A 27,133-nucleotide genomic window follows, 5' to 3' on the forward strand; every position below is an offset into this window, starting at 1 on the left:
GTCGCTCAGTCGTGTCTGACCCTCAGTGACCCCATGGACTGCAGCCTTCCAGGCTTCTCCGTCCATGGGATTTTCCAGGCAAGAGTACTGCAGTGGGGTGCCATTGCCTTAAAATGCAATTAAAATGGCAAAAATTAAAGATGTAGAGAGAATATTAAAAGTAGCAAGAGAAAAGCAACAAGTTATACATAACGAAACTTGCATAAGGCTATCAGCTGACATTTTGGTAGAAAGTGCAGGCCAGAAGGCACAATATATTCATATAAACTGATAAAAGAAAAAAAAAAAAAAAACCTACAACCAAGAGTACTCTCTATTCAGCAAGGCTCTCATTCAGATTTGATGGAGACATCAAAATTTTTAGACAAGCAAAAGCTAAAAGAGTTCAGCACTACCAAACTACCTGTACAAGAAATGTTCATGGGATTTCTCTAAGTGAAAAAGAAGAGGCCACTACTAGAAACATAAAACTTACAAAAGGAAAATGCTCATTGTTAAAGGCAAATACACGCTGAAGGTAGTTTATCAACCATGTACAAAGTTTGTAGGAAGGTTAAATAGACAAAACTACTAAAATCATCTATATTCACAACAACCATTTAAGGGATACACAAAAAACCAGTGGATATAAAATATGATGTCAAAAAAAGCACTGGGGGTGGGGGAGAGTAAAAAATATAGGATTGTTAGAATGCATTTAAAATTAAGAGATCAACAACTATATAAAAAACTCATGGTAACCCCAAACCAAAAATCTATAATACACACACAAAAAAGAGAAAGGTATCCAAACAATACTAAACATAAGGATCAAATCACAAAGAGAACAAAAGAAGAAAGGAATCAAAAAGAACTACAAAACAACCTTAACACAATTAACAAAATGGCAAAAAACATATACATATCAATAACTATTTTATGTATAATTTGACTACCTTCTCCAATCAAAAGACATAGAGTGACTGAAAGGATAAAAAAAAAAAAATGTTATATATATATGCTGCCTATAAGACATTTACTTTAGATCTAAAGACACACGCAGATTGAAAGAGGATGAAAAAGGGTATTCCATGCAAATGGAAATCAAGACAGGGTGCCAATATTTACAGTATACAAAATAGACTTTAGAACAAAGACTATTACAAGAGACAAATAAAGACATTGCATAATGATCAAGGGATTAATCCAAGATGATACAACAATTGTAAATACCATCTAAACACATAAAGCAAATTAATAGACATAAAGGGAGAAATTGACATTAACCCAATAACAGTAGGGGACTTTAACATTCCACTTACATCAATGCCACATCTTTCAGGCAGATAATCAATAAGGAAACATTGGTTTAAAACGACACAGTAGATGAAATAGACTTGATACATATATATAGAATTTTGCATCAAAAAGCAGCAGAGTACACATTCTTTTCAAGTGCAAATGAAACATTCTCCAGGATAGATCACAGCTAGGCCATAAAACAAGTATCTCTAAATTTAAAATTTAACTAATTTGAAAACATATCAAGCACCTTTTCTGACCACAACACTATGAGACTAGAAATCAACTACAAGGGAAAAAAAAAAAACCCTGCAGAAATCTAAAACATGTGGAGACTAAACAGTATGTTACTAAACAACCAATGGATCACTGAAGAACTCAAAAGAAGAAATCAAAATGTACTTGGAGACAAATTAAAAAAAAAAAAAAGCAACTATTCAAACTCTATGTGATGCAGCAAGAGTTTTAAGAGGGAAGTTTATAGCCAATACAAGCTTACTTCAGGAAACAAGAAAAATCTCAAATAAACAACCCAACTTTAGACCTAAAGGAGCTAGAAAAAGAAGGAAAGACAAAACTTAAAGTTAGTAAAAGGAAATAAATCATAATCATCAGAGCATAAATAAATAAAATAGAGACCAACAAAGCAGTAGGATAGATCAATAAAACTAAGTACTGGTTCTTCAAAAAGAAACAAATTCAATAAACCTTTAGCTAGACTCATAAAGAAAAAAAGAAAGAAAGAAGGACACATAAATAAAATCAGAAATGAAAAATGAAGGGTTATAATAGACACCATAAGAATACGAAGGATCATAAGAGACAACTATGAACAACTATATGCCCATAAAAGGACAACCAAGAAAAAATCAACAAATTTGCAGAAATGTATAGTCTCCCAGGATTGAACCAGGAAGGAAGAAAATATGAGCAGACCAATTACCAATAATGTTATTGAATCAATACTTAAAAAAAAAAAAAAAAACACTCCCAACAAACAAAAATCCAGGACCAGATGGCTTCACAGGTGAATTCTACCATATGTTTAGAGAACACTTAGCATCTATCCTTCTGAAGCTATTTCAAAAAATTGCAGAAGAATCACTTTTGTGAGGCCAATGTCACCCTGATACCAAAACCAGGCAGAGATATCACAAAAAAAGAAAATTAAAAGTCAGTATCACTGATGAATCTAGATACAAAAATCCTAAACAAATTATTAGCTAACCAAACCCAACAATACATTAAAAGGATCATACACCATGATCAAGTGGATTTATCCCAGGGATGCAAGCACAGCTCGATATCTGAAAGTCAATCAGTGTGATATACCACAGTGACAAATTGAAGAATAAAAACTATAAGGTCATCTCAACAGATGCAGAAAAGGTTTTCACAAAATTCAACATCCATGTATGATTTTTAAAAATGGATGTTGAATTTTCCAGAAAGTGGAGAACATACCTCAACACAATAAGGGCCATATATGATCATCCCACAGATAACATCATGCGTAACAGTGAAAAACTGAAAGCATTTCTTCTGAGATTAGGAATAAGAGAAGGATGTCCACTCTTGCCACTTTTATTCAACACAGTATGGAAAGTCTTAGCTCTAGCTAACCAGAAAAGAAAAATAAATAAATAAAATAAAAGGAACCAAAATTAGAAAAGAAGAAATAAAACTGTCACTGTTTATAAATGACATGATACTATACATGTGTGCACGCATGCTAAGTGGCTTCAATTGTGTCCAACTCTTTGTGATCCTATGGACTGCAGCCTGCCAGGCTCCTCTGTCCATGGGATTCTCCAGGCAAGAATACTGGAATGGATTGCCATATACCCCCTCCAGCAGATCTCTCTGACTGAGGGATCGAAACCACATCACTTATATCTCCTGCATTGGCAGGCAGGTTCTTTACCACTAGTACCACCTGGGAAGCTCATGATACTATGCATTGAAAATACTATGCATTGAAAATCCACTAGAAAACTACTAGAGCTCATCAGTGAATTTCATAAAGTTGATGGATACAAAATTAATACAAAGAAATCTGTTGCATTTCTATAAACTAATAAGAGCTAGCAGAAAGAAATTAAAGAAACAATCCCATAGATAATTGCATCAGAAAGAATAAATTACCTAGGAAGAAACATATCTAAGAGGTAAAACACATATACTTGGAAACCTATAAGACACTAATAAAAGAAATAAAAGATTATACAGTCAAATGGACAGATATATCATGTTCACTTTTAGAAAAATTAATTTTATTAAAATGACCATACTATCCATACAATCTAAAGATTTAATAGAATCCTTATCAAATTACAAATGGTATTTTTCACAGAACTAAAAAAATTCTAAAATGTGTGTGAAAATACAACAGACAAAATAGTCTTACAAAAGAAGAACACAACTAGAGATATTACTCTCCCTAATTTCAAACTATAATACAAAGCTACAGTAACCAAAACAATATAGTACAGGCACAAAAACAGACACATAGGTCAATGGAATAGAAGAGAGAGTCCAGAAATAAACTTACACACTTACAGTTAACTAATTTACGATGAAGGATACAAAACTATGCAATAGAGAAAAGACAGTCTTTTCAAAAAGTAGTGTTGGGAAAACTGGTCAGCTATATGGAAAATAGTGAAATTCGAACATTTTCTCATACCATATAAAAAATAAACTCAAAATGGATTCAAGACTTAAATGTAAGGTAGGTAGGTTTAGTCGCTAATTTGTGTCCAACTCTTGTGACCCCATGGACTGTAGCGAGCGCATCAGGCTCCTCTATCCATGGGATTTCCCAGGCAATAATACTGGAGTGGGTTGCCATTTCCTTCTCCAGGGATCTTCCCAACCCAGAGATCTAACCTAGGTCTCCCGCAATGCAAGCAGACTCTTTACGGACTGAGCTATCAGAGAAGCCCCAGAAATCATAAAACTCCTAGAAGAAAAAAATATGAAAAACATTCTTTGACATAAACTATAGCAATATATTTTGAGTCTGTCTCCTAAGGCAAAGGAATCAAAAAACAAAAATAAACAAATGAGACCTAATTTAAACTTGAAAGTTTTGCACAGCAAAGGAAACCATCACAACATGAAAAGACAACCTACTGAATGTGAGCAAATGTTTGTAAATGATATCACTGATGAGTTAATATTTAAAATATACATATAGCTGATGCAACTCAATATCAAAGCAACCAATCAGCCAATTAAAAAATGGGCAGAAGGCATGAAAGTGTAAGTCTCTCAGTTGTGTCCAACTCTTTGCAACCCCACAGATTGCAGCCCACCAGACTTCTCTGTCCATGGGATTCTCCAGGCAAGAATACTGGAGTGGCTTGCCAATCCCTTCTCCAAAGGATCTTCCTGACCTAGGGTTGAACCCATGTCTCCCACACTGCAGACAGATTCTTTGCCATCTGAGCCACCAGAGAAGCTCAGGCAGAAGGCCTAAACAGACATTTTACCAAAGAGGATATACAGATGGCCAACAGGCACACGAAAAGATGCTCACCACTACTAATCATTGGAGAAATGCAAATCAAAATCATGAGGTATCATCTCACATCTGACAGAATGCCTGTCATCAAAAAAAATACAAATAACAAAGTTGGCAAGAATATGGAGAAAAAGAAACCCTTGTACACTGTTGGTAAGAATGTAAATTGGTGCAATCATTCTAGAAAACACTAAGGAGGTTCTTCAAAAAACTAAAAACTAGAAATATTATATGATCCAGCAATTCTACTCCTGGGTATATATCTCAAGAAAATGAAAACATTAATTCAAAAAGATACATATACCCCAATGTTCATAGCAGCATTAATTATAGGCGTCAAGATATGGACACAACCTAAAAGTCCTTTTAACAGATAAATGGATAAAGAAGATGGAGTATGTATATATGGGCTTCCCTGGTAGCTCAGATGATGAAGAATTCACCTGCAATGCAGGAAACCATGGTTCAGTCTTGGGTTAGGAAGATACCTTAGAGAAAGGAATGGTTACCCACTCCAGTATCCTTCAAAATTCAGGCTTAAATTGAAGAAAGTAGGGAAATCCACTAGACCTATTAGATATGACCTAAATCAAATCCCTTATGATTATACACTGGAGGGGACAAATAGATTCAAGAGATTAGAATCTAATCTAATTGGTAGATAGAATGCTGAAGAACTATAGACAGAGGTTCATAGCATTGTACAGGAAGTGGTGACCAAAACCAAGGAAAAGAAATGCAAGAAGGCAAAGTGGTTGTCTGAGCCTTACAAACAGCTGAGAAAAGAAGGGCAAAGGAGAAAGGAAGAGATATACCCAACTGAATGCAGAGTTGCAGAGAATAGCAAGGAGACATAATAAAGCCTTCTTAAGTGAACAATGCAAAGAAAGATAGGAAAACAATAGAATGAGAAAGATTAGAGATCTCTTCAAGAAAACTGGAGATACCAAGGTTACATTTCAAGCAAAGTTATGCACAATAAAGGACAGAAATGGAAAGGACTTAACAGAAGCAGAAGAGATTAAGAAGAGGTGCCAAGAACAGAGAAAAACTATACCAAAAAGGGTCTTAATGACCCAGATAACCACAATACTCACTTAAAACCAGACATGCTGGAGTGTGAAGTCAAGTGGACCTAAACGGAACATTACTACTAAAAAACTAGTGGAGGTGATGGAATTCCAGCTGAGCTATTTAAAATCCTAAAAGATGATGCTGCTACAGTGTTGCAGTCAATATGTCAGTGAATATGGAAAACTCAGCAGCTGCCACTGGACTGGGAAAGGTCAGTTTTCATTCCAATCCCAAAGAAAGGCAATGCCAAAGACTGTTCAAAAATTACCATATAATTGCACTCATTTTACCTGCTAGGAAGGGAATGCCCCAAATCTTTCAAGCTAGGCTTCAACAGTACATGAATCAAGAACTTTTAAATGTACAAGTTGGATTTAGAAAAGAACCAGAGATCAAATTGCCAACATATACAGGATCATAGGAAAAGCAAGGGGATTCCAGAAAAAGTATCTACTTCTGCTTCACTGACTACCTAAAGCCTTTGACTGTGGATCACAACAAACCATGGAAAATTCTTAAAGAGATAGGAATACCAGACCACCTTACTGGTCTCCTGAGAAACATGTATGCAGGTCAAAAAGCAAAGGTTAGAATCAATGAATGTAGCCATGAAATTAAAAGATGCTTGCTCCTTGGAAGAAAAGCTATAACAAACTTAGGCAAAATATTAAAAAAGAGAGACATCACTTTGCCAACAAACGTCTGTTTAGTCAAAGCTATGGTTTTTTCAGTAGTCATGTATGGATGTGAGAGCTGGATCATGGAGTCCGAGTGCCAAAGATTTGATGCTTTCAAACTCTGGTGCTGGAGAAGACTCTTTAGAGTCCTTTTGACTGCAACAAGATCAAACCAGTCAATCTGAAAGGAAATCAACCCTGAATATTCAGTGTAAGGACTGATGCTGAAGCTGAAACTCCAATACTTTGGCTACATGATGCAAAGAGCTGATTCACTGGAAAAGACTCTGATGCCAGGAAAGGTTGAGGGGAGGAGGAGAAGCGGGTGACAGAGGATGAGATGGTTGGATGGCATAATGGACTCAATGGACATGAGTTTGAGCAACCACGGGAGAGAGTGAAGGACAGGGAAGCCTGGCATGCTGCAGTCCATGGACTCACAAAGAGTCACGGAGCGACTGAACTGATGCAGAGTACATCGTATGAAATGCCAGGCGGAATGACTCAAGCTGGAATCAAGATTTCTGGGAGAAATATCAACAATCTCAAATATGAAGATGATACCATTCTAACAGCAGAAAGCAAAGCGGAACTAAAGAGCCTCTTGATGAAAGTTAAAGAGGGGAATGAAAAAGTTGGCTAGAATCTCCAACATTCAAGAAAACTAAGATCATGGCATCTGGTTCCATCACCTCATGGCAAATAGATGGAGAAAAAGTGGAAACAGTGACAGATTTTATCTTCTTGGGCTCCAGAATCACTGTGGATGGTAACTGCAGCCCAGAATTAAACGACACTTACTCTTTGGGAAAAAAAAGCCATGACAAACCTAGACAGCATATTAAAAAGCAGATCTTTGCCAACAAAAGTCTGTATCGTCAAAGCTATGGGTTTTCAAGTAGTCAGGTTCAGATGTGAGAGTTGGACCATAAAGAATGCTGAGCACCAAAGAACTGATACTTTCAAATTGTGCTGAAGAAGACTCTTGAGAGTCTCTTGGTTTGCAAAGAGATCAAACCAGTCAATTCTAAAGGAAATCAACCCTGAATATTCATTGGAAGGACTGATGCTGAAGCTCCAATACTTTGTCCACCTGATGCAAGTTCAGTTCAGTCACTCAGTCATGTTCAACTCTGTGACCCCATCGACTGCAGCACACCAGGCCTCCCTGCCCATCACCAACTCCCAGAGTTTACTCAAACTCTTCCATTGAGCTGATGATGCCATCCAACCATCTCATTCTCTGTCATCCCCTTCTCCTCCCACCTTCAATCTTTCCCAGCATCAAGGTCTTTTCCAATGAGTCAGCTCTTTGCATCAGGTGGCCAAAGTATTAGAGTTTCAGCTTCAACATCAGTCCTTCCAGTGAATATTCAGGACCTGATGCAAAGAGCCTACTCATTGGAAAAGACCCTATGCTGGAAAAGATTGAAAGCAAAAGGAGAAGGGCAGCAGAGAATGAGATGGTTAGATAACATCACTGACTCAATGGACATGAATTTGAGCAAACTCGGATATAGTGAAGGACAGAAGAACTTAGCATGCTGCAGTCCATGGGGTGGTAGAAAGTCAGACATGACTTAGTGACTGAACAAAACAAATCAATAATTACCTTAAATGTCATTGCACTAAATTCTCCAATCAAAAGGTATAGCATGGTAGATAAGATTCTAAAAAAAAAGAAAAGAGCCTATAATATGCTGCCTACAACACTTTAGGGTAAAGGACACACAAAGAATATAAAAACAGATTCTCACTAAGATGTTATCTATTGAATAGTTTTACATAGCCATCTTCCATAGAAAAGAAGGATATGCTTTTCAATTTCACAACTCTGGTACTAAATATTAACAAAGATAGCAAAAATAAAGAAAAACACAAACTAATCTCATTTACAAATACAGATGCAAAAACAACAACTGTAATATAAGCAAATAAAAGTATGAAGTACATTAAAACAAGACTATACCATGACTAATGTGTTTATTTCATTATTTAATTTGAGAAACAAAAACCAATAAGATATACCATTAACTAAAATACAATTTATCATAGAAACTCCTAATAAAATATAACTAGAATATTTTTAATGATTAAAAATATCTTAAATCAATAGTCAATATAATATTTAATGGTGAAATACTAAACAAACACAATTCCATAAACTAAAAACTACATAAAATACTTGCTATTACCTGTTTTCCCCAATATTATTCTTGACATTCTAGGCAGTGTATTAAAAGAAGTGGTGAAAAAAAGGAACAAATAACTGCCCCAAAAGAGGAGAAAACACATCAGCTGAAATATGACTAGACCTAACAAGCTTGACAAAAAGGGAAGTTATAAAATGAGCCAGCAAAATGCAATATCATCCCTAAATATAGTAACAAAAAGAGAGTAGTATGAAAAATATAACATTCACAAATAAAAAATTAAATATTGTAGAGGAAATATTAAAAGAAATGTGCTGAATCTATATGTAAGAAACAAAACATTGTTCAGAAACATAAAAGAATTGATTGAATAAGTTATTTGGAATGGAAAGATTCAACATTAAAAAGATTTTAGCTACCCTATAGTTTTATAATCTTTTAAAAAATCACTTTGCAATTTTAGTTAACAACTTCTAAATCTAAGGTAAATTTCACAGAAGTATACAAGCACCTTAAGAAAAATTTTGAATGAGGTCTTGCAATACTGTTCAAAAATACTATAAAGCTACAGTGATTAACACAGCCTAGCACTTTAGAAGTTTAGATAGAAAGATAAATGGAAAAGAGCTAAAAAATGAGAGTGGCTGCAAATATGCAATCCATATATAATAAAAGAGGTTATTTCAAGTCAGATGGGATAACATGGGTTATTTAATAAATGATACAGAGATATTTGGTTAACTGCTTAAGAAAAAAATTTTACATTATCCATCAAAATATATCCAAGAGGAATGAAAGGGTTAAGTGTATAAAAATATAGTCAAAGAATTGGAAGAAAATACAGTAGAATATAATTTTAGATTGGGAGAAACCTTTCTAAACAAACCCCAAACAGAAAAAAAAAAAAAAGAAAAAGTAAAAAAGAGCATTAAAACAGGGAGGAAAAGATTTGACGACAAAACCATACAGTAAAGAAAATGACAAAATACACAAATATGACAAAGAAAGGCCAGTACCACTAAAGAGTCTTATGAAACCATAAGAACTAAACAAATCCTTTAAAGGAAAAATGGGCTAACAACATAAACAGACAATATACAAAGGAAGAGATATTTAATCCAAATGAATTTATGTAAAACTTCTCATTATCAGTCAATATCAAATGAGTTCAAAATATATCAGCAACAATGTTATATTCCCCTATCAAACTGGCAAGGAATGTTTAAAATAATCATAGATGGCAAGGAAATACTTGCTAGTGAGAGCACAGAACCCTATATTCTATCTGAAGGGCTACGTGGCAATATGAACAAAAAGTCTTTCCAAAAAGAACACATCCTTCAACTCAGTAATTTCACTTTTTCAGAATATATCTATATCCTAAGAAAATAATTACTAAATAACACTGAAAATACTAAAAAGTTAGCCATATTCAAGGTTTTCTTTATAATGACAAATAATAAAACCTTAAATATTGAATAACAGTCTCAGTCAAATTATAAGAACCTCACTTTATATCATATTTGCTGCAAATAAAAGTAATATTTTAGAAGACAACCTAATTATAGGGAAATTCATAATATATCATTAAGTGGGAAAAGTAAATTACAAAAAATTGTAAAAGGATGATTCGAATTTTAAGGGAAAATAATTCTAAGGCATATGCACACATTAAAATGGAAAGGATATACACTATAATATAGGTAGAATTAAAGGACAATTATATTTTCCTTTAGGTGTGTTTATATTCTTTTTATAATACATATGAATTTTATAATGAGGGGAAAATAATGAAATATATAAATATACATTGCTAAGATACACTAAACCATAGTAGTATGGTTTTCATTTCTTTTCCCTTTTTTAAAAAAATTATTTTGTGGCCACACTGCATAGCAGGCAGGATCTTAGTTCCCCAAACAGGGATAGAACTCGACACCCTCGCAGTAGAGGAATGGAGGGCTAACCACTGAAACACCACGAAATGCTCCAGGTGTGTTTTTCTTGGAGATAGTATTTAAATCACCCTAAATTTTCTGAATAATTAGAACCAATTTTGGTGACTAATAACTGACTTGATCTCACCTACAATAAAAGTGTGTGTTGAGTTTTAGTAGTGGCTCAATCAAACTACTTGAATGCTATTTGAACTAAATTTTTTTGTTTCTTTTATCATATTTTTGGAATCTTTTCATACGATTATGCTGACAAAATATAAAGATGTAAAAACAGAGACTGATGTAGAGTAAATCAAAATGAAAAATTTGGTAAGAATCTTATCTTCTATGCCCATAAAAACAGCAGCACACAAACAAAAGTTCACATTTTACAAACAGAATCCAGAAAAACAAAAAGTTAAAGAATTTGAAAAGCCTGAGTTTGCATGTTTCACTTTTGAGATTTTGACTACACAAAGCTAGTACAGTTTTGCATTTTTGAATCAAAAATAAAGAAATATAGAAAGTGGGATTGGAAAGATAACCCAAATCATAAAAACTTGATGCTGAATCATAACATAATAAAATGTTAGCTTCCACGTTACTGAGAGAAAACAAGACCCCCATCATTCACACTGGCAAAAGCTTGCCTTTGCATAAACCATTTCTGTACTCACTGTCATAAAACCAATGACTTTGGAAAGGGAAGAAAACAGAGAATGACGTGCAAAGTAGCACACACCATGTTATTGCAGCTGGATAAAGAATATGTCACTAATGAGGTTCTACACGTCAGTTATAAATTGAGTTTCTTTTTCTTTTCCAAAATAGCAAATAGCCTCTATGAGTTCAAAACAGAAGCAGTGAAATTCAAAAATACTACCCACTTTCCACTTGATTTTGATACTGCATTAGTTAATAGAATGTTATTAATTATTCCTTGGAAAAGATATGACTACTCTTTCTCTTCATTTGAGTTGAATATAACATGTCTGAATACTAGGCAATATTCTGTAATAAATTCAAAATAAAATTTTCATCAGATAGTTATCACCAAATGTTCATCTTAAATGAGACATTATCCATGGGAATATTCACCTGAAGTCATTTGATAAATTCAGAAAACTAATGTAATTGAGTTCTCAAATTGTCAGTTTAAGTGACAGAGTGATAGATAGAGCAATGACTATCTGTAAGGGATGACTGAGAAAAGTAATTAATGACAACAGATTCTATCCACAATAACAAAAGCTACTTCAGTACTTCATACAGTACTTCCTCTCCATAAAAGAATCAACAAGAGGGAGCTGGGCAAAAAGTATAACTGCTTAACTGATAGGGCAGGTTAATTTTGTAATGGATTGGGACTGCCCACCTCTTAATTTGTTTCAAAATAATAATGCCAATCAATTATCTTTAAAATAAGGATGCTCATCCTCAGCCAGGTCAGAGATCATGAAATGTTAAGTTCTGTGAAATCTATTTGAGATTAATTAACCTAAGATCCTATGGGCAGTTAATAACAAGCACAACTTTCCCTCAGGAGGGTTTCCTTAAGTGCAAGCCGTTTAAAAGCTTTACATATACTAATTCTCTTAATGAGCCTTGGTAGGTACTTTTGCTGTGTGTGCTCAGTCGTGTCCGACTCTTTGTGACCCCGTGGATTGTAGACCGCCAGGCTCCTCTGTCCATAGAATTTTCCAAGCAAGAACAATGGATTAGGTTGTCATTTCCTCCACCAGGGGATCTTCTGATCCAAGGATTGAACCTGCATCTCCAGCATCTCCTGCATTGGCAGGCGTATTCTTTACCACTGTACCACTTGGGAAGCCCAAGTACTTTTACTATCCTCATTTTAGATACAAGGAATTCAAAACATTGAAACCTTCAATGACTTGCCCCAAGTCACTCATCTAGTAAGCTGACACAGCCAGAATTTGAACAGGGAACCAGGCTTCAGAATCCAGTCATAAATATAAATAGCACATTCTATAAACTCCTTTGTTATAGTTACTACCCCCTGATCATTTCTGACCAGAAAAAAAATTCAAATTAGTGATTTGGATTCATCAATTAAGCTACTATAATTTCAAAAGGAAGGACTAAAATTATCTTTATTTAATTTGTTCATTTTTGACATAACATTGTTTTCATACTTTTTTGTTCAGCAAATGAAACTATGGGCTTCCCCGGTAGCTCAGCTGGTAAAGAATCTGCCTGCAACGCAAGAGACCCTGGTTCAATCCCTGGGTCGGGAAGATTCCTGGAGGAGGGTATGACAACCCACTCCAATATGCTTGCCTGGAGAACCCCAATGAACAGAAGAGCCTGGCGGGCAAAGAGTCAGACACAACTGAGTGACTAAGCACTGCACAGCTAAAGCTACTGTTTTCCTTCTGTGCCAAGGAGGAGACTAATGAAGTAGTGTGTCCTGTAAGTTATATGTTTATAGACTGTAAAAAGGGAAAAATTTCATTCTATAAACATTACAAAAGAATAAAAGTTCAGGAACACATTGTATATTTACCCTCTTAAATATAAATATTAGAAGTAAGAATTTAATGTTGGGGTACAGAAGATAAGCAGATGTGTTGTGGTACAAAATAACATTTCTACATTGATATGTTTGATATTTTGTATACTGTACCTTTAATTTCTCCAAGAAGTTCACTGGTATTTAATCTTTCCATTTTTTCCTTCCAATCTTTTGAAAGTAGTTTTTCCATGCAGGAGGAATCTATTTAAATAAAAAAGTAAGTATTAAAAATATTATACATGTTTTAGATAAGTATTAAAATATTACAAATATAGAAGTCTATGGAGTTAATGGAGAAATTCTATCATTCAAAAATGATCAAAGATTTTTTTGCCGCTTTAACCAAGGATATAGACAAGTATATTATTCTATCTATTATAAAATACCACAACTAAATTTTTTTTTGCTGGAAAATCATTTACAATATTCCCAGGAGAAAAAAAGACAATGCTCAATAATCTTATCTTGGTATTATAATTTTGGCTAATTAATATTCAGCCAGCATTTATCATTTCTTTAGACTAATAGGACAGAACAAGGAGCTTTTTTCTACAAGCTTAGGTTTAGATATTATTCCTTTTAATTCAGGTGACTTTTTTTTAAGTCCAAGCAAAATTTGTGTGCTGTTCAAGGAAGAATGACAAATTTTCAAGTGAGAAGAGAAGAATCAACCTGTAACTCCTTGTTCCTTAAGAAATACACAGATGGCAACTTTTGTAAAATATTCATTTACAGTAAAATACAAAGAAAATAACCAAGATATTCTCTGTCTCCCAGTAATAGAAACAGTTAAAACCTTTATATAAATAGAGATGCGTGATCTTTTCAAGAAGATCCGTATTTAAACGCTATTTGACCTACTGCATTTCTAAACAGCATACTAGATTTTGGAAGTTATTACACTTGTTTCTATAAGATTCATAAAGCTTACAGAAGTTTACATTTTAGAGTGTTCTAATAATTATCAAATTTTTATCAATGAGTTATTTTTTCTCTGATCAGGTAGATTTGAAACTAGAGCTACTGCTTATAACTACTTACATGCATCTTATAAGTCTCAAATTTTAATAAACAGGCCACGTTTCCAAAAGGGAGAGCAGATTTAAATACTCAATCCTTAGTGCAAAGCATACTCCCATTATACTTTAACATTCCAAGTGTCAAAATTCTGATAACCTCTTTTTAAAATTATATTTAAAAACTTATTTCAACTCCAAATGTTTTTTCTCTCCCATATCAGTACCTATCTCTTTAGCATTTTCCCTTTCATTTTTTCTCCAACTTCTAAGTCCTCCTTGAATTTTTCAGAATGACAGTAAGGTTAAGATGGATCTAAAGGGTTTCAGAAACTTGATAAGCTTAGGCAAAGACAGTGAGCCCCTGGGTAAGAGATGAGAAAACCACTGCATGGTTAGAACATATTGGTGAAAACAATTAACATTTGTCCATGAAATGATCAGTCAATCAAGAAATGGATGGAATCCAGATCAGTGTGTTGGTAAACGGCTGATGAAGAACTAGCTATCACAGGAGCCAAAGTTCTTTCTAAAAAGAAGTCAGCTTGATTCTATTAAGTGAAAGCTCCTTGCTCCTCCCCTTACTTCTTCCCTTCTTTCCTTTCCTCCTTTTCTTCCAGGCTTTCCTATTAATTATTTTCTTTTAAACAAATGATCTACCACTTTGATTAAAAATTGAATTCTAAGTGATCTGCCAAGAGGGTCTCTATGCATATGCATACGTTCAGTTTGCATTTAATTTCCAAAATAGTCTCTTGGATTTTAATTCAGAAACAAGGTATATACTTTGTTCTGTACATATTTTGTTTCTAGGCAAAAGTCATAGAAAAGATAATGTTAGGTGTGAGGGTCAAGAAGGAATTCTTCAAAGTCATGCCTCTCAGAGATTCAGTTCAGTTCAGTCGCTCAGTCATGTCCGACTCTTTGTGACCCCATGAATCACAGCATGCCAGGCCTCCGTGTCCATCACCAACTCCCGGAGTTCACTCAAACTCATGTCCATCAAGTCGGTGATGCCATCCATCCATCTCATCCTCTGTTGTCCCCTTCTCCTCCTGCCACCAATCCCTCCCAGCAGCAGGGTCTTTTCCAATGAGTCAACTCTTCACATGAGGTGGCCAAAGTATTGGAGTTTCAGCTTTAGCACCAGTCCTTCCAATGAACACCCAGGACTGATTTCCTTTAGAACGGACTGGTTGGATCCCCTTGCAGTCCAAGGGACTTTCAAGGGTCTTCTCCAACACCACAGTTCAAAAGCATCAATTCTTCGGTGCTCAGCTTTCTTCACAGTCCAACTCTCACATCCATACATGACCACAGGAAAAACCATAGCCTTGACTGGATGGACCTTTGTTGGCAAAGTAATGTCTCTGCTTTTTTCTATCAGAGATTACTTTTTCTCTAGTCAGGTTTAAATTTCTGGATATAACATTAGGTCATATGTAAGAATAATCAACAAAATGTCTTCAACTTCCTCTCCTACTCAGTTTTGTTACTTTTTAAAAAAACTTTTTCATATATATTACAACATCATACTAAACTGGTAATCACTGACATAAATGCTAAAGCATAACTTGTGTGGTTAAAATTTGAGTAGAGTTAACATATTATAATGATCAAGACAAAATCCCAATTTACTAGTAATGATCGAAAATTCAGAGCAAGTTCACGAACCAGGATTAGATATACACTAAATGTAAAACAGCTAAAATATGTCTCTCATTTCTATTAATAGACCTGAAATCTTTCAGAGCTCCAGGAAAAGAATGCTAAAATTTCATAGGAGAAAACAGAATTATATGGACAACATGAACATATATTTCAAATATTTATCAAATATGTTTGAAGACACAGCTTTATATAAGAGTTAGTCATTAATTAAATGGTTAATAAATTCAAAACATTTCACATTTCTATTAGAAAATTAATCCTCACCATAATGCTGAGTTAATCTAGCTATACAAATTCTCATTTCAGTAGAAGAAACTGAAAAGAAAAAAATAAAGCAATCTTTGCATGTCTATAGCTCATGAAAATATTCAGTAACGATCACTGATTGTCTTTATCCACAGGGCAATAAGAGTCACGACATACCACTTTATCAACATTCAAAACTGTGAGAAAATCTCTTGAAAAACAGGTTTCTCACCTAAAATCTATTTGCCAGCCCTCTAAGGACATACATACACAATAAGTACTCAGCACACTCCATAATGTAATATAAAACAAGTAAGGCGAGGGAAGAAAGTCCAGAAGATGCAGGTTGTTATTAAAAGCTACATAGGCAGAGGATACTACTGACTCTACCAAGATGTTTCTGACTTGAAACGAGGACATATATAATAGATAAAACTAAATGAAATCTATATTTTTAAATTTACCATTCAAAATAATATCCAGGTAAGGACAAAAATAAAAAATAAAGTATTCATCCTCCTTGTGCCACATACTTCAACTATATTACTAGGACTCTAGCTTTACAGAGGCAGTTCATCAGATCAGACTTTGCCCGTTTCTGACCACGCACAAATGCAAAAAATCAAAGAGGTCAAAATAAGTAAAGAAGTCCAGTTTGCATTATGTACAGGGAAAGATTAAGCCCATGTTTGAATTCAGTACTCATGCAGGATTCCAAATGGAAAAAAAGAACTAAACATCACCCAGAATTCTTGGACCACTGCACAGGAAAATATGTTTTCCATGATTGACTGGTAAACATCTAATGCAGTTATGGTAGTGCCACAGTCCTCAAAACAATGAAAAAATATACAGTGTATTTCACTATCTGAGTTTGACTACTCAAATTTTAGTATTTTGACTGAGTTGTCTTCAGCTAATTAGAAGAAGACTAATTCAGCTAATTAAAATACCTTTTGGAAATTAAGATTAAAAAACTACAACATTATAGTATGTGTCACCATCATACGTACATATTAAAAATGAATGTAAACCTAGAAGGGCTGGAAAAAGATTTTCAATGCAAATTGGGACCAAAAGAAAGCAGGAGTCACAATACTCGTATCAGATAAATTAGACTTTAAAACAAAGGCTGTGAAAAGAGACAAAGAAGGTCACTACATAATGATCAAAGGATCAATCCAAGAAGAAGATATAACAATTATAAATATATATCCACCCAACATGGGAGCACCGAAGTATGTAAGACAAATCCTAACAAGTATGAAAGGAGAAATTAACAATAACACAATAATAGTGGGAGACTTTAATACCCCACTCACACTTATGGATAGATCAACTAAACAGAAAATTAACAAGGAAAAAAAAAACAAAAAAACATGTATCTATAAAGCTCACTAAAGCAAAGCACAGTAAAATGAGGTATGGCAATAAAAGGCGTTAAATTTATCAAAAAAAAAAATAAAATAAAATAAAGTGCTAAAAAATTAAAGCTGTCAAAAAAAAAAAAAATCCAAAAACTTTTCTTTTGTTTCTTTACCAACTGAGCTTCCGTGATAGCTCAGTTGGTAAAGACAATATATTGGGGGCCACACAGAGGCCCAGTGAGGAAAAAGAAGATATCACTTGGAAATTTTCCATCCACTTAACATTTAACTTCACAGGGTCTGAATCCTAACTCTGTGTTCCCCTACAGCAGGAGCTCCAAGTGTGGTCTTTGAGACCCCGGGATGGTAGGGGCCACAGAATCCTTTAAAGAGGTCTGTGGAGTCAAACTGTTTTTGTAATACTACTAAGACATTATTTGCCTTTTTCTCTCTCTTTCTTTCACAAGGTTATGGAGTTTACATGTGATATTGCTGCAGATTGTATATAGAAGCAGAAATGAAAACCCACCTGCCTTCTATTAAGGCAGATATTAATGAGATTCGAAAACATGTAAAATGATGCCATTCTACTCAGTAATTATTTTATTTTGGGGAAATATAAGTTATCTTTAAACAATATGTTATTTTTGCTGATCTGGAATGAATTTGTTATTGTTGTGTTTAAATAATACATTAAATATTGATTGACATAGCCCATCTAAAAAAAAAAAAAAATGGTGTGGGGCACAGAAGATCTCATTTAACTCCTGATGTATACAGGGTTCAAAAATGCTTTAGAAACAAACCAAAAAATGGCCAAGGAACCTCTAACTGATAACACAGGGCTGGCAGATTCAGCATTACCACAGTCTTCTTCCCTGTCTTCAGGTTTAACATGTGGCACTGTTTGCCCAGATTTAAAAAAAAAAAAAAGTGAAAAATGCCAAAATTAATTCCTATTACTATGAAAGAATGTGTCCATAAAACAATACATAACTAATGAAATGCAAGAGTTTATTATATTTATCTTACCCAATTTTTGTAAATAATGTGAGAAAAACACCACTATCAAAAGTTAAGAGTTGAACTTCAGTTCTTGTTTATTTTTAACCAAGGATGTAAAGGGATTTGATATGGTATAAATTAATTCTCAGCTGCATAGCTATGTTTTCCCTTTTCCTTTGCAAATCTAAGTTTTTCTATTTCAATAAACTTTTTCTAAGGAAAAAAGAAAGATATAAGTCAGAACTAGCATGTTATAAATATACAGCATAATGGATTGCAAAGCAATGTTTCTGCTTAAGTACCCAGGTATCAAACCAGGTAAGTCAGGAATGTTTTATCATGCTAATAACTAATTTCACAGCACAAGAGGAATTTGAAGTAAGATATTTATTTCCTAATCTAAATGATGATGTTTTAGGAACAATTTTAAATTATTCCGAATTAAACAAAGTTGCAGTAATATTATTAACTCGTACTCTAAGCAAAGTAAAGAGTCTAAGAGAGTAAATAAAGAAATAATCACTAAAACGAAATCACGGGGAACAGCAAAGGATAATGGGAAAATTTTTTATTGTACTTTAAAACAATTTACCTGTAAGTAAACACTTATCATTATTGCTTTTACCTCAAAGTGATACTTAAAGTTAGAAATGTTAAAACAATAGAAATATGATATAGAAAATAACTTTAAAATACTTTAGTGAGAAACAACGCCTGCCCTCCTGTACGCATATTTCCTACTGCTTTTTAAACTTTGTTTAAAGCAATCCCTTTTATTTTTACCACAGGAATCATAAATTTCAAGGGCAATAAATTTTCTATGTATCCAAAGAACAGTGATAACTTATCAAAAGTATCCTTGACCTTGGTTTACAGCTAATTTTGATAATATATATTTATATCCCTGCTGATCATCAATCTCATATTTTTCATTAGGAAACAGAGATGCACATGGCAGTTACTGTACATTTTTCCACAGTGACAAGTGCTCCACAATACAGTGGGATAAAATTGGAGCTTGGAGAGCTTGAAGAGCACTCTTAAATTTTAATTAAAACCCTCCAAGCTCACTAAAATAATTAGACACTAAAATGCGCCAGTTTTATTTTGAAGTCACTGTAACGTACAGAGCACACTCCCTGACGACTGCGCGTGCTCTCCTTCTCTCTCTCTCCCTCTCTCCAGTGAAACAACTGATTTTCCAAATACGATCAAGGGAGTATAAATAGAGGCTGTTCTCAATCTTGCTCTTCATGCTGGGAAGCTGACAGAAAAGACAGTAGAGTGGGCTTCTCAGACTGCACCAAACGAACCTAGAATAACTCGCCTAACCAAGAGTTCGAATCACTGACAAACTGCAGATAAAATTCAGTCTTCAAGGAACACCACGAGTTATACCACTGATCTTTTTTGATCCAAAAGTCAAACCTTTAACCTCTTAAATGTTTTTGCTATCTTAAAATATCTCATACAATGCTATATTCCATCCTATTTTTAGCCAAGCAGCGAGAGAAAGCATGCCTTTCCCATACAGCAGGGCAATGATATAAACATCAACACAGATGCTCTGCCAGGAAGAGCTGGACTTCTCAAGCACTTGATCATTAAGGAATGCACCAACTGTTTTGGATAATCTCGTGCCAGCTCCCCTTTTGCTCCACACTCCCCTCTGGGAGTGGCCAATCTTGTCCTGGTCCTAATTTTTCATTTTACTCCTCCATAGCCTCCCCCCCATCCCCCAAAAGATGAGAAATGGCATTTATGCCTAGCAATGAAAAAGCAAGCTCACTTCCCCAAACAGACCAAAACTTTCAAACAATTAACCCTCCCCTCTTCTTTCAGATAAATTACTAAGTATAAAATGCAATCTGTTTCCTTTGTTTATTCAATATGAACAATTTGTAAATGACTCAAGGATAAAATTCAGAAAATGTTGTGCTAAATTAGAACCATTATAAACATGCTAATGACTCAATGCCTGAGTAAAACACGCATGATCGGTGTGAAGAAATAGATTTAGTTCCTGTGAAATTCTGTTGTGCTGCTTTAAAATGATTTGGTCATTAAATCAGATATATTCCTTCCAGGAAAAATGTTAATTCTACAACCACTTTACTAGATAATATACTGTGAGTGTCTCGGTATGTGTGTGTCAATGGTAGCTATTGAAAATGTCATTTGAACTCTTGGATGCACAATTTTGACATATTCATGACAGAGAGAAAGCCCCACATTTAAGAGCTGCCAGAAATACATATATAGACATCATCACATTAAGTTCAATATTCTCTCTTTGTACTGTTTTACCTACCAAAGTCTGATAATGTTTTATAGGGACCACTTAAAACTGGCACTTAACATACATTCATGGAACTCACATTGTTCTACACATGCAGGTAGGAGGTATCTCTTTCATCTGCTTTCCAAACCTGCTTAGCACCTAAAAGTATCAGAACTTCCCTGGTGGCTCAAATGGTTAAGCGTCTGTCTACAATGTGGGAGACCTGGGTTCGATCCCTGGGTCAGGAAGATCCCCCGGAGAAGGAAATGGCAATCCACTCCAGTACTATTGCCTGGAAAAATCCCATGGACAGAGGAGCCTGGTAGGCTATAGTCCATGGGGTCACAAATTGAAAACCAAATTCCTCCCGCATGTATATCAAAGTACAACTGCTACCAATGCCAATATAGGAAAAGAGGGGCAACCAGCAGGTGAATCAGAGGCTCACAGCCTCCTGCTATAGCTGAGACTTCAATGATCACTAAGACTAAAACCCCATTTCGGAATGAAGAAACACAGTCAAGATATGGGAGTCACCTTCCTGACCTTGCCTTGCCCAAAGTCAAACAGTCTGTGATAGAGTCCTGGCTCCAGTCCAGTGCGGTTTCACTGAAATGACTATTTAAATCATTACTTGACATCAGGTTTATAGTTTCTACCACGCAGCTCTCAATAATAGAAAAAAATAATTATGTGTGTGCTAGTCACTCAACTGTGTCCAACTCTTTGTGACATTATGGACTATAGCCCATCGGGCTCCTCTGTCCATGGGATTTCCCAGGCAAGAATACTGAATTGCCATTCCCTCGTCTAGGGGATCTTCCCGACCCAGAGATCGAATCTGGTCCTCTGCACTACAGGCAGATTCTTACCATCTGAGCCACCAGGGAAATCCTGGTGAAAATTATTTTTTTCTATTATGATGCATCAGTTCAGTTCAGTTCACTTGCTCAGTCGTGTCCAACTCTTTGCGACCCCATGAATCATAGCACACCAGGCCTCCCTGTCTATCACCAACTCCCAGAGTTCACTCAAACTCATGTCCATCGAGTCAGTGATGCCATCCAGCCATTTCATCCTCTGTCATCCCTTCTCCTCCTGCCCCAACCCCTCCCAGCAGCAGGGTCTTTTCCAATGAGTCAACTCTTCGCATAAGGTGGACAAAGTATCGGAGTTTCAGCTTTAGCACCAGTCCTTCCAATGAACACCCAGGACTGATCTCCTTTAGGATGGACTGGTTGGATCTCCTTGCAGTCCAAGGGACTTTCAAGGGTCTTTTCCAACACCACAGTTCAAAAGCATCAATTCTTTGGCATTCAGCTTTCTTCACAGTCCAACTCTCAGATCTATACATGACCGCTGGAAAAACCATAGCCTTGACTAGATGGACCTTTGTTGGCAAAGTAATATCTCTGCTTTTCAATATGCTATCTAGGTTGGTCATAACTTTCCTTCCAAGGAGTAAGCGTCTTTTAATTTCATGGCTGCAGTCACCATCTGCAGTGATTCTGGAGCCCCCAAAAATAAAGTCTGACACTATTTCCACTGTTTCCCCATCTATTTCCCATGAAGTGATGGGACCAGATGCCATGATCTTCATTTTCTGAATGTTGAGCTTTAAGCCAACTTTTTCACTCTCCTCTTTCACTTTCATCAAGAGGCTTTTTAGTTCCTCTTCACTTTCTGCCATAAGGGTGGTGTCATCTGCATATCTGAGGTTATTGATATTTCTCCCAGCAATCTTGATTCCAGCTTGTGCTTTTTCCTGCCCACCATTTCTCATGATGCACTTTGCATATAAGTTAAACACGCAGGGTGACAATATACAGCCTTGATGTACTCCTTTTCCTATTTGGAATCAGTCTGTTGTTCCATGTCCAGTTCTAACTGTTTCTTCCTGACCTGCATATAGGGTTCTCAAGAGGTAGGTCAGGTGGTCTGGTATTCCCATCTCTTTCAGAGTTTTCTACAGTTTATAGTGATCCACACAGTCAAAGGCTTTGGCATAGTCAATAAAGCAGAAATAGATGTTTTTCTGGAACTCTCTTGCTTTTTCAATGATCCAGCAGATGTTGGCAATTTGATTTCTGGTTCCTCTGCCTTTTCTAAAACCAGTTTGAACATCAGGAAGTTCACGGTTCATGTATTGCTGAAGCCTGGCTTGGAGAATTTTGAGCATTACTTTACTAGCATGTGAGATGAGTGCAATTGTGTGGTACTTTGAGCATTCTTTGGCATTGCCTTTCTTTGGGATTGGAATGAAAAGTGACCATTTCCAGTCGTGTGCCACTGCTGAGTTTTCCAAATGTGCTGGCATATTGAGTGCAGCACTTTCACAGCATCATATTTCAGGATTTGGAATAGCTCAGTTGGAATTCCATCACCTCCACTAGCTTTGTTCGTAGTGATGCTTTCTAAGGCCCACTTGACTTCACATTCCAGGATGTCTGGCTCTAGGTTAGTGATCACACCTTATGTACACATTATGATGCATAGTAATAGAAAATAGTAGAAAAAAATTATGTTCAATAATATAAAAATAATAGAAAAAATTATGTCTATTATTAATTTCTTCAGATGTGGAGTGAAGCACTCTAGTTCTTTAGAAAGGGATGCTAAAAATGGTATTGCCCTGAAAGCAGTGTTCAACAGCCACGTCTCCCATACATACTCCATTATGCTGCTCTTCTTGTTCCTCCACACTACATTTTCCATAACGCCTTACCTTGTCTGAACTAAGAGCTTTCTTTACCTGAAATCATCAACTAAGGAAATGCTAAGATGCTGCTTAAAAATAGTGTTGAACTCAAAAAGTAACCCTTTCCAAATCACAGTTTATTTCATGTACACAGTGCACAGAAGTAAGTGCACCGATGCTTTTCTGTCCATTGCCAAAGGCTAAGGTATTCAAATCATGTAACATGAGACATTTCTCTGTGTGTTCTACAAACGTTTGATTTCATTTTTACTCTTTCAATTACATATTTAACTGCTTTTTAAAACTTCATGGGACTGTGGAAACAATAATTTTATGCATCCATTGTATCTTACACTTCTTCTTTTGATAGAATTTCTTTGGGTTATATTTCTGAATGCCAATATTGTCCTGATGAAGTTGTCAATCACAGTGCTTTGCAGTCTGCCTTGTTTGTAATCTACTGCTCTTCCCAGACACAGAGGAATTTGACCCAGTCAGAATTCTCTCCTGAAACTATCCAGAAAGGCTCTCTTATGTTCAAGTTGAAAGTTATAAGCATGAGGGCCTAGGATCGTCATGGCTATTCTCCCTGGTACATGGAGTTTGTCTGCAATAAGAATGAATAATGCCAAAAATACTAAGAAAAGTAGAGGAGCAGACAGGAAAAGATAGAGGGGAGATAAAAGTCTTTGTATCATGTTAGCATAGTTACATCCCAAAAAAGAAAAGCCAAATTCTGCTCCTGTGATTCTTGATAATGTAAGCCAATATATTCTGGTTTTTGCTTATACTAATTGAGTTGGCTTTTTAAAAAAAAACCAGTTGTAACTTTAAAAAATACTGAACAAAAAGAAAAACACAACAAAAACTGTCACAGCATGTACAGATGCTCAGTCATGTCCAACTCTTTGCGACCTCATGGACTATAGCCCACCAGGTTCCTCTGTCCATGCACTTCTCCAGGCAAGAATCCTGGAGTGGGTTGCTATTTCCTACTCCAGGGGATCTTCCCAACTCAGAGATCAAACTGAACTGAACTGAACTGAATCAAAGTGGATTCTTTAACACTTTACCACCATTCTTTATACAATTTTAACACACTGAAAATCACCAATACATTAACTTGTATTACCTGAGTAAAACATTTATTATGCAAACCTTGAAATAAGCCTCTTGCTTTATTGAAAGACATGCAACAATGTTAAGATAAAATACTATAGGACTGCTATTTATTTAGCTATCTGAATTAGAATTTTCTGAACATGATGCAATTGATATCTGAAGCTCCAATACTTTGGCCACCTGATGAGAAGAGCCGACTCATTGAAAAAGACCCTGATGCTGGGAAAGATTGAAGGCAGGAGGAGAAGGGGATGACAGAGGATGAGATGGCTGGATGGCATCATTGACTCATTGGACATGAGTTGGAGCAAACTCTGGGAAGGACAGGGAAGCCTAGCGTGCTGCAGTCCAGGGGTCACAAAAAGTCGGACACCACTGACTGACTGAACAAGAATAGCAAAAGTAGAAACTCAAGGTCATTAAACACAACTCCCATCTAAGATTAGCAAGCCCCAATTTCAGTTTCATGTTCATCAAAGCAGCTTCATTGTTCTGGTTAGTTGACTTTATATTTAATGTTATAAAACAAAATTACAAAATAAGTCTTTACTGATAAAATATCCCTTCCTGTATGTTTTATTTATGCATTGATAATCCATAAGACATCAATTTAAAATAAGGATATACTCAAGTTGGTTTTAAGGGCCCTTGATAATCTAACCCTAGTGATTCATCTCCCACTATTTTTGCTACCTGAAAACTGTTCTTTTTAAATGAATTCACCAAACATAACTCACTCTTGTGTACATGTCTTGTACTTTTTTACTTCCAAACGTTTGATCATGACATCTTCCTAACATTAAAGTCTCCCCACTTCTTGATGCCTATGGAAAACACTCCTATTCTGTGGTACCTACATTAAATATCACCTCCTGGATCATGCCTTGATTCATTACTTGATGCATAAATTCTCATCCTCTGAAAAGCAAAATAACACTTGCTGAGCACATATTATCTCTCAGGCACTGTGCATTTTATACTTTTCCCAGGTATCAACTCATTAACTCTGAACTTCATAACTCTCTCTTCTCCATCTATCACTGCTATTAGTTAACAATTTTATCACCATATGACTAAATATATAGTCAAGTTCATTCCATATTACCTAACTAAGTTCCTTCATGATCAGGGAATGTTTCCAGTACTACTTTGTGTTCTTCCATATTACTTAAGCTCTGAACATAGTAATTACTAAAACAATTTCTTTAATATACTAAAGAAGATCACTTTGTGTGTGTTAAACAGTGACAAACTATGTTTTTTTAATTAACAATATTGACATATAATTTAATATATATCATGTAATAAATTCACCCATCTTAAATGTGTATTTGATGAATTTTGTCAAATTAAACATTTATGTAGCAGTCACCACACAAAAAAAATACAGAACATTTCCAAAAAGTTATCATATGCTCCCTTTCAGTCATTTACCTATAATCCTAACCCAGGTAACCATGGATCTGACTTCTATTGCTGTAAAATAATTTTGCCTGCTCTTGAATTTTATAAATATGAAAGTATACAGTATACATCAATACTTTTTGGATATGAATCCTTTCAACTAGCATACAATTTTTGAGATTCAATTATGTTGCAGCATGTATTAGGACTTTGATTCCTTTTGTTAATGGAAAGATTTCCATTATACAAATACATCACAAATTGTTTATCCATTCACCTGTTTTTGGACATGTGTGTTTCTCCCACTTTGGGGCCATTATGAAAATTCATTCTGAAGTCTTTTTATGAATACACATCTCTTTTTTCCCTCTAAAAATGGAACTTGCTTTTAAAAGTAGAGTAATTATAAATCTGATTTTAAAAGAAACTGCCAAATGGTTTTCCATAGGGCTGCATCATTTTACACTTCCATCAACAATGCATGGGAGTCCTAGTTTCTTTGTAGTCTCCTTAACACTTCTTAGTGTTAATACTTTTAGTCATTCTAGTGATTGTAGACGGAGAAGGCAATGGCACCCCACTCCAGCACTCTTGCCTGGAAAATCCCATGGACGGAGGAGCCTGGTGGGCTGCAGTCCATGGGGTCGCTAAGAGTTGGACAAGACTCAGTGACTTCACTTTCACTTTTCACTCTCATGCATTGGAGAAGGAAATGGTAACCCACTCCAGTGTTCTTGCCTGGAGAATCCCAGGGATGGGGGAGCCTCGTGGGCTGCTGTCTATGGGGTCGCACAGAGTCGGACATGACTGAAGCGACTTAGCAGCAGCAGCAGTGATTGTAGAATGGTATCTCATGTGGCTTTAACTTACATTTACACTTCCTTAATGACTATAGAATAAAACACACTTTAATATGCTTATTGGGCATTTATATATCTTCTTTTGTGAAGTGTTATTCAAATATTTGGGCCATTTTTATATGCAATCATTTGCCTTTAGCTTGGAGAGTTTTAAGAGTTTTTTACACTTATATATACTTTATAAATTACATATTTATACAATATAAATTATGCATTTATATAATACATATTACTCCTTGGAAGGAAAGTTATGACCAACCTAGATAGCATACTCAAAAG

At 35.3% G+C, this 27,133-nt stretch overlaps 1 protein-coding gene across 23 annotated transcripts in view; it reads right to left on the bottom strand.

Annotated features, from left to right (window-relative positions):
* SOX6 (SRY-box 6) overlaps positions 1 to 27,133 on the bottom strand; it is a 723,815-nt gene that overhangs the window by 287,651 nt on the left and 409,031 nt on the right. For all 23 annotated transcript variants that reach the window (XM_027563370.1, XM_027563368.1, XM_027563367.1 and 20 more), the window contains one exon: positions 13,296 to 13,385. In XM_027563370.1, coding sequence (XP_027419171.1) covers positions 13,296 to 13,385 — 90 coding nt within the window. The remainder of the gene's footprint in view (positions 1 to 13,295; positions 13,386 to 27,133) is intronic.

The sequence above is a fragment of the Bos indicus x Bos taurus genome, chromosome 15 (genome assembly GCF_003369695.1).
Source record: "Bos indicus x Bos taurus breed Angus x Brahman F1 hybrid chromosome 15, Bos_hybrid_MaternalHap_v2.0, whole genome shotgun sequence".
Classification (NCBI taxonomy): domain Eukaryota; kingdom Metazoa; phylum Chordata; class Mammalia; order Artiodactyla; family Bovidae; genus Bos; species Bos indicus x Bos taurus.